This window comes from Populus alba, chromosome 5 (assembly GCF_005239225.2).
Source record: "Populus alba chromosome 5, ASM523922v2, whole genome shotgun sequence".
In the NCBI taxonomy this organism is placed as follows: Eukaryota; Viridiplantae; Streptophyta; class Magnoliopsida; order Malpighiales; family Salicaceae; genus Populus; species Populus alba.
Genome location: NC_133288.1, coordinates 5,029,186 through 5,047,115, shown reverse-complemented (window position 1 = coordinate 5,047,115; position 17,930 = coordinate 5,029,186). Strand labels below are relative to the sequence as shown.

Below are 17,930 nucleotides of genomic sequence, written 5' to 3'. Positions count from 1 at the left end.
TAAGTCCAAGTTTGCTGATGTTATGCTTGAGTTTTCTGTGTTGATTCCCTCCAAACAAATATAATAACAGCCGCATATTCCCTATTCACACGCATCCTAGTATCCAGTTTCACATTTCTCTTTCAATGATTCTTATATTATATATATGGGGTATCAAGATGAGTTTCACCATAGAATGGTTCTATTCTTTGATGAAAATAATGGTGGCAACATCTTTACATATCTGAAGACTGGACAGATTTTCTCAAAACATGGAGTGAGATGGCAGGCGGTGGATACATGTGAACACTAGTAGTTTTCTCTTCCAGAAGTTTGACTTCAGTTAACGAACTTAAAGCATTGATCATTCAAACTTTGTGAATGGATATAGTTGGGTAAGGGGACCCATCATAAAATCCCTGTAAGCTGGGTTCTCAGATTCAAGTCCCACTTGATTAAATCGCTTTCATGGTCGATAGATTCGCTTTCGATTGGATTGTTTTCTCCCATAGAATTTCAATAAACACATGCACTTTCAACTCTTAAGGATTCGATTTATTCCACAACTCGTACACACACGCGCACCAAAACAAGACTTCGTGTTGGCTGCCCCGTTTCACTAGAACCAGAAAAGGTTAACTAAAAAGCTGCAACCTTGCAAAGACAATCATCTAGCAGTAGCACCTAAAGTCCCTTTAAGACAGCTGAGTTTATTACATCTCTCCAGCTGCACAATTCACCAAGTTCCCTTGGTGGGATGCCAAGGGCAAACCAAGACTTCAGTCATGGTTTAAAATCAGGGTTAATTTCTCAGTCTATGCTTATAGAATGAGGTATTTTTCTAATCTGTCTTTATGTCATGATTGAGCTAATTTTATCTTTAATATAAATTAACTTTCTAGTCCATCCATTTTATAAGAACTGATTGAGCCATTAACCCTTTAAATTATTAGGAAAAGATAAGGTGCATCTTTTTCATCAAATCTTCTTGCGAATTGTTTTCAACATGTCAAAGGCAATTTGCAAATATTCTGCGAAGGCGGCTTGAGAATGACATAGCCTGTAGATGGAATGCTCCAAGTTTTCAGTGGTGCCGCCTGAATCTCTCCCAGGTGAAAAAGAAAAGTTCAGTTTTGGATGTTGAAACTTCCAGGACCACAAGACTCACACTAAGATCCTCAATCTCAATCTCAATCTCATTCTAAAACAATTGCCCATAAACTAACTGCTTGTGTTACAAAAAACAAAGACCAACGGGCATAAGCCTGGGGTATCTCGAAAATAAATAAACAAATTGAACAGCTATAATATCTCTTCAACTTTCCTACGCTCCTGGACAATTGACAGCATTCATATCTTTGTAAAGAATGTTTAGATGGAGATATCATACAGTGGTCATTAGACCTTACCTTGAAAGGAAAGTAAGAGATGATCAATTCTCTGTCATATAGAGCCCTTCCATGGAAGTTTTATGCAGTGTTGCAATGCAACCTGAATATACAAACCACTCCGGTAAGATGAGATGCTCAATCTTCTGAATTGGGCCAAAACGAAAGCATAATCCCCTTATCGGTAATACAGAAGTTCCAGAAGCTTTAGCCATATGACAAAGTGATATTTGGGCTTAGCTACATCGGTATTACACTTGGAATGCACTATAGTTACAAGAAATATGCAGAGGTAGTGATCAGTCTTCTTCCTGAAAATATCTTCTGGTAATTGTAAAAATAAAGGAGCATGATATACTTTTGTTTGCTAAGAGATTAAAACGACCAATAAAGTACATCTTTTCATAGATCTGTCAACTGAACTTTTTTTCAAAGTGCATACATAAATGTGGGAGTATCTGAATGCAGAAGCCTAACTAAAATAAGAAGCCCTGCCAGACTCTCATCTCCCGAATAGGTTGCGGTAATGTACAGCACTGAAATGATGTACTTTTGTTATGTGAAATAAAACAGAAGTCATTCACTTCTGAGTGCTTCATGCAACGCCGTTTATGAAGAGAATGATATCTTTTGTATTATGTTACAGAATAAACAAAGGTTACAATTTATACTAATGGCTTGATACAAAGAGCCTACATTAAAGCCTACGATCAAACCTAATTATCACAGAATAAGGAAACAAATAAGTGAAGATTCGATTACAGTATTTGACAGACTTGATTTCCTATTCTGTGATTGATTTCCTATGTTGTGCTTGGTTTCCTTTAACACTCCTCCTCAAGTTGGAGTGTATGTTATTTACACCCAACTTGCTAAGTAAGGTCTCAAACTGTGTGGAGCTTAATGGCTTAGTAAACAAGTCAGTCGGTTGGTTTGTAGTCCGTATGTAGGCTGTCTGAATCATTCCTGCTTGAATTTTCTCACGTATCAAATGACAGTCTATTTCTATGTGCTTGGTTCGCTCATGAAAGACGGGATTCGATGCTATGTGCATTGCTGCTTGGTTATCACAAAACAAGGTTAACGGTTGTGTGTGATTTATCTGCAAGTCCTTCAAAATATTTTTCAGCCATGTAATTTCGCAGCATGTAGTAGCCATGGAGCGATATTCTGCCTCTGCACTTGAACGTGATATTGTTGTCTGTTTCTTGCTCCTCCATGAAACTGGTGCTTCTCCAAGTAAAATGCAGTAACCAGTAACTGATCTTCTTGTGTCCTTACAACGAGCCCAATCAACATCACAAAATGCTCGTAACTGAAGTGAACCTGTGGACGGCAACAGGATGCCTTGCCCAGGTGTTTGTTTGATATATTTGAGCACTTTATAAGCTGCATCCAGGTGTGGTTGGCGGGGCTTATCCATGAACTGACTAAGGATGTGCACAACATAAGTCAAGTCTGGTCTAGTTATTGTAAGATAGAGTAACCTGCCAACTAACCTCCTGTATGTTGATCCATCTTCCAAAAGCTTTCCATCGGATTGTGTTAGAGACACATTTTGCTCCAAAGGAAACCGAGATGGCTTGACACCCAAAAACCCCGCATCATCCAAAATCTCGAGTGCATATTTTCTCTGTGACAAACTAATGCCATGTCGTGATCTGGCAACCTCGATGCCAAGGAAGTATTTAAGTTGCCCCAAGTCCTTAAGTTTGAATTGTTTGGACAAGAAGAGTTTGGTGTTCTCTATGTCCTGCAAATTATTCCCAGCTAATATCACATCATCAACATATATCAGTAATGCTAGAAAGTTACCATGCTGGCTTCGGACGAACAAGGAATAATCAGATAGGGACTGATGGAATCCTGCAGCCTTGAGTGCACCAGACAGTTTGATAAACCACTGTCTAGAGGCTTGTTTTAAGCCATACAGGGATTTATGAAGTTTGCAAACGCGTGTCTCCCCCTTTCGTTCAAAGCCAGGAGGCAAAGTCATGTAGACGTCCTCATCCAAGTCACCATGCAAGAATGCATTGTTGACATCAAGCTGATGTAAATGCCAACCACACAAAGCTGCCACACTAAGTAAGAGGCGGACAATGACCATCTTGGCTACGGGAGCAAAGGTTTCCTGATAATCAACACCTGCAACTTGGCTGTAGCCCTTGGCCACCAGTCGTGCCTTATAGCGTTCCACTGTCCCATCAGCTTTCAACTTGATTTTGTATACCCATTTGCAGCCGATCGGCCGTTTGTGGGATGGTAAAGGTACCAAACTCCAAGTCCCAGTGGCCTGTAAAGCAGATATGTCATGGTGCATGGCCTCACGCCACTGAGGATGTTGAACAGCCTGTGAAAAACTGGTAGGTTCTTTGAGGAGAGTGAGTTGAGCAGTATAAGCTTTGTGATGGGGAGAAAGGTGAGTGTAAGATAAATAGGCAGAGAGGGGATAAGCAGTACCTGAAGTGTGAACCATGTTCGTGGATGATGTCGGGTCAGGCCTTGAAGGGAGAGTCATGGCGAGATGGAAATCCTGCAAGTAAGAAGGAGTGGTGATAGAACGACTGCCACGACGAAGAGTAGGAATGGGCACAGGTGAGGAGGTGTTCAGTATGGGAGAAAAATCGGGTAGTGGACTGTCAGTAGGACTGGCTGAATGTGGGGACTCTATGAGAGGAGCTAGAGGAGTGGATGAGGTGGTGGATGGATGGGTCTGGGAATTGGGTGAGCTAGGAAAGGTAGGATTGGGAAGCAGAGAAGGGGGTTCAAAGTGTATGTCGAAAGGTATGGATGGAGTGGGAGTAGGAGTGGGCGTGGGAGGTGATAATGATGGGGTATTGGTATGTGATGCAGATGTAATAAAGGGAAATGTAGATTCAAAGAAGACGACATCCCTAGAGACAAGTGTTCGTTGTGTAGCTAGATCAAAAACTCTATACCCCTTTTTGCCATAAGGATAGCCAAGAAAAATACACCGAGATGCTCGAGGATCAAATTTTGAGCGATTTTAGGCATGGGTGGAAACAAAACATAAACAACCAAATACTCGTAAGTGCAAGTAATTGGGAACTTTGTTGAAGAGTTTTTCATATGGTGTTTTTCCATGGAGAATGGGGGTTGGTGTTCGATTTATGAGATAAGCGGAAGCAAGAATAGCGTCACCCCAAAATTGGTGAGGAAGACCGGCTTGAAGAAGTAAAGCACGTGCCATATTTAACAAATGCCTATGTTTGCGTTCGGCAACGCCATTTTGTTGTGGAGTATTAATGCAACTGGTTTGATGAATAATACCTTTGTGAGCGTAAAAGCTTTCAAGTTTGAATTCAAGACCATTATCACTACGAATCATCTTGACTTTGGAATCAAATTGGTTTTCAGCCATGTTGATGAAATTGACTAGAAGATCCCTAGTGTCGGATTTGTGTTTCATAAGATAAATCCATGTGCATCTAGTATGATCATCAATGATAGTAAGAAAATATTTGGCACCTGAAATAGAAGGAATTTTATAACCACCCCAAATGTCAACATGGATTAAATCAAATGAAGATATGGTAGTAATGGAACTTGAAGAAAATGGAAGTCTGGTTTGTTTTGCTAACGGACAAATACAACACTTGTCGTTAGAGCAAGAATTAAGTTTAGGAAATAATGGAGAGACTTTGGTTGAGGATGCCCAAGACGTTTGATGCAAAGGTTCGGGTTAGAATTTTTGGCATGGTTGCAGTTTCCTTTCTTGGCTTGGTCGAGAAAGTAGAGACCCTCCCGTTCAATTCCCGTCCCAATCATCTTCCCCGAACGTAGGTCCTGAATTACACAAAATTGGCTTAGAAAAATGGTGATGCAAGAAGAATCAAATGCTAGTTTGCTAATGGAAATTAAATTCAATCGGAAATATGGGACACATAAGACATTATCAAGGATCAAATCAGGAGATAGATGAACTCTGCCTATGTGAGTTACTTGTGTTATTGATCCATTCGACAATTCAACAGTGCGGCCATTAACCGGTCTTGAGTATGTGAGCAGATTTTGGTCATAAATCATATGATCTGTGCACCCACTATCCAAAATCCATGTACTTCTGTTGCCATTAGAGAAGAGTGAAAAAGCTTTACCTGAGAGCTCATCATGAGTTGGACAGTTACTAACATGGTTGGCAGAGGATGTTTTGGTTTTTAACATGCTGAGTATCTGTTTGCACTCGTCAGGTGTGAAAGGAAAATTCATCTCCTTCCTCTCATTCGTATGGGATGCAACTTGATTTCCCTTGGAAATCGCTATATTAAATTCAGCTTCAGTTACTGCTTTCTTCTTGCGACAATACTCGGCTGTATGTCCCTTCCAGCGGCAGAAAGTGCATCTGAGATGTGCACGACAATCCTTGGTGTTGTGATTTGTTCTATTGCATCTTGAGCATCTCTGTTCAATTTCAATCTCATGGCTTAAATTCTTTACGGCAAAGGCAGCAGCCTCTGGTTGAGCAGGACTTTTCCCAGTTGTCACTTCTGATTGTTTTTCATGGCGAAGAACCAGTGAGTATGCCTTGTTGATTGTTGGTAATGGATCCTGCAACAGAGTGTTGCTACGAACACCCACATATGAATCACTAAGACCCATGAGAAATTTCATGGTTTTCTGTGTGTCCAGGTATGCAGCCACTTCCTTGACTGATCCACAAGTGCATGTTGGAAAGGTGCATAGTGCATCACGCTCATCCCATAAACCTTTCAGTTTTATGAAGTAGGATCCCACAGACATGCTGCCCTGCACACAGTTGTGAATTTCATTCTCAATGTTAAATAACTGAACCACATTCACATGTGATAATCTTTCCTTTAAATCAAGCCACATTTGTCTGGCATCCTTGCAATTGATGACGCTAGCTGCAATATCTTTGGACATAGATCCCAGCAGCCAAGTTTTAACCAAATTGTTGCACCGATTCCATTGTTGATGCTCATCTGGTTTCTTCTCATCAGGCTCCTTCATTGAGCCATCTATAAATCCAATCTTGTTTTTAACTGTCAGAGCCATAGTCATGGATTGGTTCCATGTGCTGTAGTTGTGTCACGACCCGATTCCCGGATCCATGACCGGCACATAGGCAAGGTTCCCCTCCAAGGTTCCAAACCTATGCGAACCCAAACTTACATACAATCTTATCCTTCAAAACTCAATCAGAGTTGTTCAACGCAGCATAAACAACAAACTAACTTCATAATATAATTCGATTGTCTTAATACAAGAGCTCATATAATTTCATAGTTTTGGAGCACTAACTTGACATAAAAAGAAAGATACAAATTACAATCAAAAGCATGTTCGGAAGGTTCAACAAAAGTAACCCGCTATCAAGCTATAAGCCTGAAAAGAATAAATAATGAGAGGGTGAGTTCAACAACTCAGTGAGTAGATAACGTTCAATATACACACACGAGGTAATATAGCAATGAGAAATATATATACAAGTATGGCTTTAGTTCTTATACGAAGGTTTATCAAATAGGCCATAACAAGAATATCATATGGTAGAACTCGTCAGAAAATCAAAATGCAATGAGCATGAGGCTCCGTACTGTTGGATGATCAGTCCACACAGGTTGGTGTCTCTCCCGACCAACTAGGGTTCAGATACGATGTGAACAAAGACTAACACTACCCTGTTAGCATGGGTATTCTTACTGACATACCATAGGTTCATAATCATAATCAAACTAACATATCCATATCTCAAAGCTCAACTCATGACATCAATCAAATGAGGAGCTATCAATTCAGAATTCACTTCAAAATACAGACTTCAAAGCTCTAAAATTAATCAAAACCGAAATTTAACATATTATACACTTAAAACTATAAATCTTACCTTTTTACTTATTTCCTCTACTTCTCTTCTCCTTCCTTTCCTTCTCTCCTTTCTTTTCTTCTTCTTCTTCCTCTTTTCTCTCTTACGGTTTGTTCTTCCAATATTTCAGATCACATTTCTTTTTTTTTCTTTTTTTTACTTCCTATTTATATATATCAACTATTTGTCCAATTACAACTATACCCCTAAATCATTTATTCCAACTTTTAAGCCTTCAAGGGCTTTATTGTATTTTCCAACTCATTTATTTCAAAACATTACAAGTTGTCTTCAACCAAAGGTTGTGGCACAAGAACAGCGCCAGGTTGATCTGAATGGTGAAGGTAAAGCTGGTGATTGGGATGATCCCATCTTGCTCCTGAAGACATGCTTCCTTGGTTTTCGTCTCCCATGGAAGTTGGCTAAAGGGTTTATGTTTTATTTTGATACCTAGATTAATTGCTCTGATACCATGAAGAGAATGATATCTTTTGTATTATGTTACAGAGTAAACAAAGGTTACAATTTATACTAATGGCTTGATACAAAGAGCCTACATTAAAGCCTACGATCAAACCTAATTATCACAGAATAAGGAAACAAATAAGTGAAGATTCGATTACAGTATTTGACAGACTTGATTTCCTATTCTGTGATTGATTTCCTATGCTGTGCTTGGTTTCCTTTAACAGTTTAGTCAGCCAGCTTTGGTTACTTTTAAGTTTTGATATAACTGCGGTACGAGGCAAATGCTGGAGTTACCTTAAGCTTTGAAGATTCAAGAGGTCTCCTCTATCAAGCACCTGCCCCAAAAGAATGGGCTATATAATCACGTAACTGGAGCTAAATCAAATGAATTAAGCACTTCTTCCAAAATCGTTCTGGTATGAGCTTCAAGAGGGCTCTCTGTCTTGTCCGAGTGGGTAATATTTAAGAGGTAAAGCTTCTTAGAGGACACAAATGCAGCTGAGAAGATCCTCTTCATCCCTCCCCTAGTACTGTCAACCTTGTATTCAAATTCATACACTTGTAGACCTCCATGGCCTGATCTCTCAGCCACAGAAATAACCTCAGCATCCTTCGTGCTTTCCTGTACCAAAAGAGAACTTATACTTACCAAAGCTTTAAACTTTTTATCCAGCAATCATTCAGTTGAAGATGTGGCAATAAAAGAAAATTCCTGATCACAATGATAAAGATATAACAGGTATTTAACTGTTTCTCCCCTCAGACCTAAAACATTATCCTCTGAAAATTCAATCTTTTCCCTGAATGTAGAAGCAGGACAAAAGACAACATGAGAAGTATGTGTGTAGGCAGATAACCAAGATTCAGGGTTAAGCATTTTACCTTTTTCTTTTCAGCTTGAATAAGCTTGTCAGCCACAAATTGAGGACTCCCAAATTCACCAAGGCTTGTTAAACGAACTGGGGTCACCACAACACCAATATTGTTACTCCCCTTATTAGCCTCCTCAAACAGCACTGTTGCCCCTGCTTTGTCTACCTAATTCACACAAAACTAACCAAACTCTTTCAAAACAGCAACCTTTATACAACACTCACATCCTCTGCACTCAACACTAGTGTGCGTGTGTCCACAAAGAGAGAGAGAGTGATGTTCTATGTACCTGAACATAAGAAGAGGGTCTACGGAGAGTGAAACCCTCCTTGGAGTCAGTGTATCTTTCAAGCTCCAATTCTTGAGCCAATGTGATGTTGTTAGACAAGTTTTGTAATGACCCAGTTATGAGCAGAGCAAGAACTGAAAGGTTCAGGTCTCTTCTACTGCTTGAACGGAAAGCTTCTTGAAGAGGGTGACTGGTGCTTTGTGGGCGGTAATGTTTTGGGGTTGAGAAAGGGGTTGAAGGAGACAATGAAGTTGAAATGTTGAAGGTTTTGAGAGAAGAGGATTTAAGCATGTGGTTCTGTAGGTAAGGATTGTGGTTTGGGAAAGAGAAGGCAAGTTGCAATGCCACTATTAGAACTGGAAATGATAAGGGACATGTTTCCTCCACACTATATGCTATCTGGTGACTACTTTCTTAAAATATGAGAAATAATTTTTTTTTAAAATGATATAGTATTTATCAAGATCAATATTATTATATTGATTATATGGCATGCAATATTGTATCAATTAATATATTTGTTTTTTTTTTTTAGCTTTGCTCAATTTAAATTCATTATTTTATTTTTATTTGTTTTTTTTTTATGATATTTTCATCTCTTTTAATAAGATTTTATTGTTTGATTGTGTACATAGCATGCTTACTTATTAAGTAGCCCACATGTGTTTTCTTCCTCTTTTTTGGTGAGTTTATATTTAGTATTTTATGTTTTTATATGCTCTTGATTTATAGATTTTTTATATGTTTTTTTTATAGATTTTATAATGTATAAAAGAGGTTGTTCTCATATTTGTATATCCATTAAAATAAAATAAAAAACAGTAAAAGAACATGAATTTAATGCTTTTTTACTTTTAATATTTCATATGATATGATGATTATAATTTACAATACCAAGGCAAAATTAGGGTTTAACCTCATATGATATCTTAATTATCTGATAATTCCAATTAGGTCACCTTACAATTACATTTTAAATTTAATTAGTGGGAAGTTATTCATTTTTTTTAGCTAAAATAACATCATTAAGGTTTGGAAAATATAAAATTAAAACTCTTATCTTACCATCATATTCAACAAAAACCAATACAAATAGTGCATCCTATTTTGATTAAAACTCAGCCTTCTACATTTAAACAACAGTACTTATGGAAATGGTCGATATGTATATAAAGACAAGTTCAAGAATCAATCCAACCCATTCAAGTTATTTTATATGTAAATCATATCTGACTTCGGATTGAAACGCTAAACCCATAACCCTAATCTTTCAAAAGGATTTGGGTTGTATTTACAGGTCTGAGTTCATAATTTGCCACCCCTACTCATCTAGTGCAAGGAGGAAGTGTGGAGAACTAGTACAAGCAATACTGGGGGGGGGGGGGGGATCAGGATCTCAATAATCTTGAGTTGCTGCATGTGCTATGGTTGAGAGTTTGGAACCATTAATGTGCTGGGAATTAGCTGCTCACACATTAGCCATAATTGTTCATTGGAATCCCTTTCCATCAAATAAATCAACATGTCATCCACCATACATATACACCTTAAACGTTACAACATGAACAGGATTTTATACCCAATACAGCAAACCAAATTAATCAATTCATAAATTTACTGGAAAGACCACAAACCGATTGAAATGTTAATGACATACACCATTCTTTGCTTGCTTGATGGCATCTTGAAGTTGCCTCCAAACAGCTACCTCATAATGTATCGTGCACAATTACATGATACTCACATTGGTGAAATCCTGAGCCAGATATGCCCTCAGAATCTCAAGGGGACTCTTGATCAACAAGTTCCGCTAGTCATTCTATAGGATAGTGCAGCGATGCCAACGAAAAAACTATCATGACGTTTAAATAGAACTTGAAGGCTCATAGCCCCTCTTCATTTCGATCCCCACCTGGGAAAAGAAAGGCAGAACAAACTATTTCATTGCATTACCAACAACATGGATCCCTGGGATGCTTGAAAAGGGAAGGGGCAAAATTGTATCTTTTTTTCTTAATGCAAATGTATTTTCTCATTTTACCTCTTTCTCGTATCATCAGGAGAGAGCAGGGATGCTGAGGGATCCAATGTTCAGTACTCTAGGCAATATCTGTGATAGCCCATAACAAGGATCAATAAAGCCAAAACATGATAACGTGAAGAAAATAGTTCCCAAATTGGTTTCAGAAGACTTCACCTCTCCTAATCGGGCATTTATCTTTAAAGGCACAATATCATCAGCTCGCGTCACACCTAAATTTACAATTGCTGTAGCAGCACCTGCTTCATGAGCAGCTCTGTTCGATATCAAAAGCCTTGTCAATTGAAGCTTAAGCAGTCTTAAAAACATCATGCTTCGGTTGCTTCATTGTCAGTTGTGTTTTAGTTGGGTACAATGATAAAGAAAAAGGTTAAAGAAATCCCAGATTCCACTTTAACTTCAAGCATTAATTCCTTGCATACACGAAATTAAGGTTGTCTTGATTCAAGCTAGTCTTTATCTATATGCATGTGGCAACATTTATTCATCCCTTTGATGGAGTCGACATCAATGTCAACCTAAAATGAACTTATAATGCTTCAGGGATGAAAATGACCATCGACTTAATTGCAGCCTTCAGAGGATGCAGGCTTACATTCAGTTACTACTGTTCACAGTTATTGATGTATTGTTCACTGCATGGAGACATGCATGGCAGTTATTATCCTCAGTCCTATTCTCATCGTCAATTAATGAAATTTCTTGATTATCAACATTGAGTTTAGATTTTGAGAGACTTCATTTATTTCCAGATCAAAAGGAAGAAAAAGAAACAAAGAAGCTGTAAACTAAGATATAAATTTTCCAGAGACAAAGGTATCTCTGATCATAACCTTGTTATCCAATCAAAATTTGTCATCTCCTATCACAGAGAAATGAACCATAAATGCATTTACCTGACAAGTCTAAAAGCAGACATGGTCATTAGAGACGATCCTAGTACAAGGAAAGCATCACATCCTTTCGCAGCTTCCATTGCCTTGTCTGCTCTATCCTTGGGGACATTATCTCCGAAGAAAACAACCTTCAGGATTAGCAGATTACCATGTTCAGAACAAATATTTCAAAAGGTGCTCTACCTGTATGTTTAGCTCAGCTATTGTTGTATCATACATGAGTGCATTTGCTTGAATAAAAATGATTATATGTATGCTGCATACATGCCCACATTTCATTTTGTGAACTGAAGAAACTGTCATAGCACTCATATATGAATGACCAAATACTGCAACTTCTTTGTTAAATAATTCAAAGTTAATCTATGCAATCAGCAAGTATGCCTTCCATGATAAGTCATCATTAATATTTCCATCAAAAGTTATAGTAATGAGATTTAGAGCAGATGAACTCAAAATATGACCACTTTCTCGAAAAAGAAAAGCCTAAGAACATTTTGTATCATCTATGTGATATTTTTTAGTTTTTTCACACCATGAACCTTCTTCTACTGAAAAATTCAGACTATGAAATAAAATTACTGGATTTTGTAACAACCTATACTAGGCACTTATTGCACAAGTATATGAAATTCAATATGAAAGAAAGACTTTAAAATGATGTGCAGAAGCGAATACTTGAAATACTGATAGAAACTCATATTATAATGGCAGATTCACCTTGGTGCACAGTGTATAAGATACGTATTCGATACATGTACATGAATTCTGCTTTCACATGTATTACCATCTGTTAACAGTGAAATAGTAAAGCAACAATTACATGGTCACAGATACATGCCCCATCTTAAAACCAAGCATAATGCATGTGCTACCTGATATCAGAAAACTTACCAAGTTTACAGACCATCACGTCCATTCAATGATAACTTTCTACGAACACTAGACAATGCCATTCAATGGCAACTTTCTATGAACATTAGACAATGCCACTCTTAGTATTTTCAATGCATGTCTACCTTATTTTCAGGACTTAAATTTCCTTTTAACATCTTATAGCACTTGATGAAATCCTGTCATGGAAAACAACAATTTCAACACACTTGGAGTTGTACTCTTCTCTCTCACACTCATAAACATGGGACCCACCATGAAAATTATCCCCACCTTCATTAAGAAAGGGGAGTACAACCTCAGGTGTATTAAATAATTTCCCTGTATCCTGATATTCCATGTACTTATGGCACTATACCAGTCTTTTATGACCACATGGTTCTGCAACATCTACACAGTTGAAGATACATCAGGTCATCTAGTAACCCAGTCAAAAAGAATGATAACTAAAATATGGATATGGTTATTGCTTGCATATATCAATTATAGTAAACATAAGCAGTTACTGAAATAAGAAAAGCAAAAACATTTGTTTTGGAATCAGAATTTAAAAGCCTCCAAAGATATAGCAGCTGAAAATTATAAACCAGTACAAGGAAATATTACATCAGGTTTGAGCACTCCATTGCATTTTGGGCATGCAGGTATGTGGTAATCCTCCTCCCAGAATTTCTCATCAATCTCAATATCACCATCAGGCCTTTGCTTCATGCCAAAGCTCTTCTCCGATCCAGGGCTTCCATTATCCAAACTTTCAATTGCTTCTGCCCACTACATAATGATTTTCTCAATCAGCCTTAGTACAACATAAATAACATTCCAGATGAAAAAATGAATTTGCAGCCAGGTTAAAAAGGGATTAAGTAGTTGAAAGAAAAAAAAGGAAAGAAAGCCATTCAAGGAAAACAGGCAATTCAAAGGTGATATTTGCATGTAACCTTGCTAACCATTTTCACATTATTTAAGAAATGCAAAATATTTTCTATGATGGGGTTTTAGCTACTACTATTCATCCCTTTGTATAGGCACCTTTTAAATGGGTATCCTCTCCATCACCTCGCCAATAAAAGGGATGGAAACTGCTCCCTCATCATCCCTGAAAATCCTTTTTGGCATTTGAGAAATATCTTTAAAACCCTTCAAAAGTTTGATTAACTGGATCCCTTATCACAATTTTTGTTGGACAGAACCTCAAGTCCCTCGTTCAAGCCCTACATTTTTAGATTCTTATGTTTCCAATCCATGTTCTAACAGCCATTTCTGGCAATTGTACTTGATTCTGAGGCCCCAAACCTTTGAAAAAAAGGCATGCCTATGTTAAGACCTCATTTATCTATACCCTCTTAACTCTAAAAGTGTACAGCATATACTTATGTCAATCTCTCGGAACTAAAGCTCATACATGAAATCCATTTGGCATTTGAGAATTCTCTTTAAACCTCTTTTGAGATTTTAGTAACTGGATACCTTATCACAATTTCTATCAGCTAGAACCTCAATTACCTCATTGAAGCCCTACATTCTTAGATTCATACATTTCCAATCCGCATTCTAAAAGCCATTTCTGGCATTTTTACTTGAATCCGAGGCTCCTGACCTAATAATAATGGTGTGCCTGTGTTAAGACCTCATTTATCTAATTTAGTCATATCTCCAAAAGTGTTCGGCTATACCCGTATGTCATTCTCTTTGAACCGAAGCTTGCTCATGAACTCACCTCTTAAGCTTTGATGACTTGATGGTGTATAACACATTAGAGTCTGGATATTTCCTACCTAGCAACAGTAAATTGTACAAAACCAACCTTTGGATTGAGGGCCTTCAGTTGATCTTGAAATGAACCTCGCGGAAAGGAAAAGTTGCAATCTAGACAAGTCACAGAGTATACAGTTCCATGTATTTCAAGTGGGTTGCTCCCAGCACGATGGTGCAGTCTGGAACAGTATTTTGATAAAGTTTGTTAATATAGCACTTGTCTAAGGCTGCATGAGACCCTCATAGTTTCTTGAAAAAAAGGAGTGGTATGAACAGCTAGTTACCTATCAACATTTTGTGTAATCATAAAATCAATCCGCCCAGCTTTTTCTAAAGATGCCAAAGCAAAATGGGCTGCACTAGGTTCTGCAGCATGAAACCGTCTCCATCCAGCATAGCTCCTAGCCCAATATCGCCTACGTGTTCGACTTGAACGGACAAACTCCTGTTCATAGAGAGATGCAAGTATATGTTAACAATGTAAACTTTTGTTGCATCAGAAAAAAAATTATACCAATCTTTGGAAAGTACAGGGTGAAAATACAATACAAAAGATTTCCTTGGTAGAAGAAAGAAGAAGTACTGAACAAGCTCCAGCTTCTGTGATAAAAATCTTTTTAATTTTTTTACAACTAAATGGGCTCTAACAATGCTAATCATAGGATCAAGCAACATGTACCAGCTGCATTCCTTTTAGTGAATTAAAATCCAATAGGCATCTAAAATAAAAGGATTTTTATTGAACAAAGAAGAAGGTCTCATTCATTGACGAGGCAAGTGCCAGTCTACAAGGAAGATGGTCTCATTGAACAAAAGTTTAGGAAATAATGTATATTCAGTACTGCATTCACTTAACAACTGACTTCCCTCAGCTGCAAACATGAATCTAAATATTCTAAAATAAGATATAGAACTCATCTATTTGCAAATGGCTTCCACATCAATGAATTCAACCTTACATTGAATAAACAGTTTGAATTACTCTAGAATTTTCTCTCATAGCTACTGTGTGAAAGAAAATGGGAAAAAAGAACAGACATTGATATAGCTAATCTCTTTTCTGTCATGCCATTATCTCACTGGCAGAGATTAATTGATCCATAAAGTGAAGAATTTAGAGTTTTCTATTATGATAATCAACACAGCAAATTCCCAATCATCTATTCATGAATTGGTTGACACTTTTTATTGTCATTTTTGTTCAGAGACTGATACAGTCATCATGTGAGATTAGCTAAGTAAGCCCTAGTCAAATTGGGCTGGCAGAAGCTGCTATTTTCTAAAACTTTTAGTCTAAATAAAAGATCATCTATCCTGCCATAGATTGATGCTCTAGCATATTGCTTAATTCCTGGAGGACTGAAGCTTTATTAGAGGACCATTACAGATGGCAATCTTGAAATTTAGTAGCTTTCCTGTGTTTTGGTTCTGATAACCTTGAACATATTTAAACACTTATCAATGTTGAAAAAATGCTGAAGAAACAAGATATCTGACAACCTGCCTTCAGATCACCTGATGGGTAATAGGTCTGAAACCAGAACTGTAGGCTCCATTTGGACTGCAGCAGGATAAAATTCCATATCATTATACATCAGTTTGGCCCCACCAAGAAAATTCAACAAAAATGCTTCTAGAGACAAATCATCACATGTTACCCATAGATTGGATAACCAGTTTGAATTACTACACAATTTTATCTTCTTGGACATAGCCAATGCATAAGCAAATAGAAGGGAAAAAGAAGAAGATCATCATATACTCAACAGAGGGGAAGAGAAGACAACTATAGATCAAAGCAGGCTCCAGCCACTTGTATCAATGTGATCGATGAACCATATGCAATCTTTGCCTTTCCCCACTGATGGCTATCTAATATCAAACATGCAGCCCAGTTCACATAAAGAGCACACGGAAATGAACAATTTACAAAACCATCCACAGTGAAGGAGTTCTTGTGCATCCTAAAAATTAATGTTGATGAAGAAAATAAGATTCATCAATGAATCACAACATGCCATGGCATTATACCAGACAAACATGGGCACGAATTGAGGAGTGAGAGAATAAATTCAATGCAAACATCAAAAAACTTCCATTCAGCCATCATCAACGATAGTTGCAACAATTCCAAAGCAGAAAGTTATTGACCACTAGCAGCTTGAGCAAACTTGCAAGGAGTTTATTCTGTTATTATTATTACAAATGCACTGCTTACTGATATATTAAAAGTGCAAAAAAACATCTTGTAGATATGATAGACTTGTACGACAGTATTAAGCTTATTGAACAGTATAGAGAAGAGATAAAACCTTCTATAATCAGGAATTCCACATTCTGTACTAATCCCAGCTCCAGTCAAAACCACCAATTTGGTGCTGTACATAGCAAAAATAAATAAAAACATCACATTTTGTTACAAAACAGACATAGCTAATCAAAGAAATGAAACAATTTTGCTCAAAAAAGAAAAAAAGAAAGAAAAGAAACAGCTTCTTTGAGATTGCTCAAACCTTTGATCAAAAAACTGGTACAAAAGATCAACATCTCTATCACTTGGAGGATCTGAATCAGGAACTGTCTTCTTGTCTTTCAAAATTTTGGAAGAGACTTTTTCTTGGTTTCCAAATGCGTTCCCAGCAGGCAGTGAAATACGGTATGATGTTTGTACAAATCTTACAGCAGAGCCTTGAAAAGAAACAACCCTTTTGCCTCTTCTCAATGGCATACAATTCTTGTTGCTCAATTGAACAGAATCTACAAAAACAAGGTCGAGAACAGTACTTCAAAATCAAGGAATATCAATCATAAGAAAATCCCATTTGAGACAAATGAACGTAAGGCAGTTCTGTGATAAGAGAAAAAAAAAAATAACCCAATCAATTCAATAAGAAACAACAACCCACTTGCCTTTCATTACATTTCCAAGAACCCTTCTTGCAGTTCTTAAAGTCTGCTGCAAATTCAAATGAAAAATTCAAACTTGAAACAAAAAGATTGAAACTTTGATTCTTTGATGATGAGAAAGAGAGAGAGGAAAAAAGAAATAAAAGATAACTTACAATGAAGTGTGTGTGCAAAAGCATGGTGATTGTGTAAGAAAACAACTTTGTTCTATTTTATTTTATTTTATTTGCAAGAGAAATTCTTGGTCTTGGAGGGTATTTATGTGGTTGGTCTTAGCATTGGAAGCTCCGGTAATGGAGGTTGTTGTTGTGGTTATGCTGTCTTAAAAGTTTTTGTCTATTTGTAACTAGTGTTCTTCCACGTTTATCACTTCTTTGCCGTTTATGTACCTCTGCACTCTGAATTTTCGTCAGTGAGATGAGATTTGCCGATTAAATTTTTTACCTCAGGATATTCATCATCCGTCCACCATAGAATGTAGGAGTGATTTGGTGGCTGAAAGATGATAGCCAGCTGTGAATAACACTACTATACTGTGAGAATAAAAAAAAATTAGAAAGTTAAGTGCAATATAATATTTTTCAAAACAACT

At 37.3% G+C, this 17,930-nt stretch overlaps 3 protein-coding genes across 5 annotated transcripts; all 3 read right to left on the bottom strand.

The window, feature by feature from the left end:
- Window positions 1-5,064: 5,064 nt before the first annotated feature.
- Window positions 5,065-6,431, bottom strand: LOC140955604 (uncharacterized). The gene is made up of 2 exons (XM_073409286.1): window positions 5,486-6,431; window positions 5,065-5,174 (listed from the first exon to the last, which is right to left on the bottom strand). Exons 1-2 carry the CDS (start codon window positions 6,408-6,410, stop codon window positions 5,137-5,139), a joined length of 963 nt encoding a protein of 320 aa, XP_073265387.1. The 5' UTR covers window positions 6,411-6,431; the 3' UTR covers window positions 5,065-5,136.
- A 137-nt stretch (window positions 6,432-6,568) lies between these two features.
- LOC118030828 (psbP domain-containing protein 2, chloroplastic) lies at window positions 6,569-9,353 on the bottom strand. Its single transcript, XM_035035122.2, has 4 exons — window positions 8,846-9,353; window positions 8,566-8,721; window positions 7,978-8,305; window positions 6,569-6,734 (listed from the first exon to the last, which is right to left on the bottom strand). Exons 1-3 carry the CDS (start codon window positions 9,134-9,136, stop codon window positions 8,045-8,047), a joined length of 708 nt encoding a protein of 235 aa, XP_034891013.1. The 5' UTR covers window positions 9,137-9,353; the 3' UTR covers window positions 6,569-6,734; window positions 7,978-8,044.
- Window positions 9,354-10,320: 967 nt separating this feature from the next.
- On the bottom strand, window positions 10,321-17,859 carry LOC118030806 (NAD-dependent protein deacylase SRT2). Of its 3 annotated transcripts, none has more exons than XM_035035084.2 (12): window positions 17,494-17,854; window positions 17,342-17,387; window positions 16,945-17,188; window positions 16,744-16,809; window positions 15,947-15,992; window positions 14,716-14,876; window positions 14,481-14,610; window positions 13,283-13,447; window positions 11,783-11,910; window positions 11,043-11,142; window positions 10,887-10,955; window positions 10,321-10,757 (listed from the first exon to the last, which is right to left on the bottom strand). In XM_035035084.2, exons 1-11 carry the CDS (start codon window positions 17,515-17,517, stop codon window positions 10,902-10,904), a joined length of 1,164 nt encoding a protein of 387 aa, XP_034890975.1. In that variant the 5' UTR covers window positions 17,518-17,854; the 3' UTR covers window positions 10,321-10,757; window positions 10,887-10,901. The 3 variants fall into 3 exon arrangements, with proteins under 3 accessions (XP_034890975.1, XP_034890984.1, XP_034890992.1); XM_035035093.2 differs by having other exon boundaries at window positions 17,342-17,384; XM_035035101.2 differs by lacking the exons at window positions 10,321-10,757; window positions 10,887-10,955; window positions 11,043-11,142; window positions 11,783-11,910 and adding an exon at window positions 11,917-13,066 and having other exon boundaries at window positions 17,494-17,859.
- Between the last annotated feature and the right edge of the window lie 71 nt (window positions 17,860-17,930).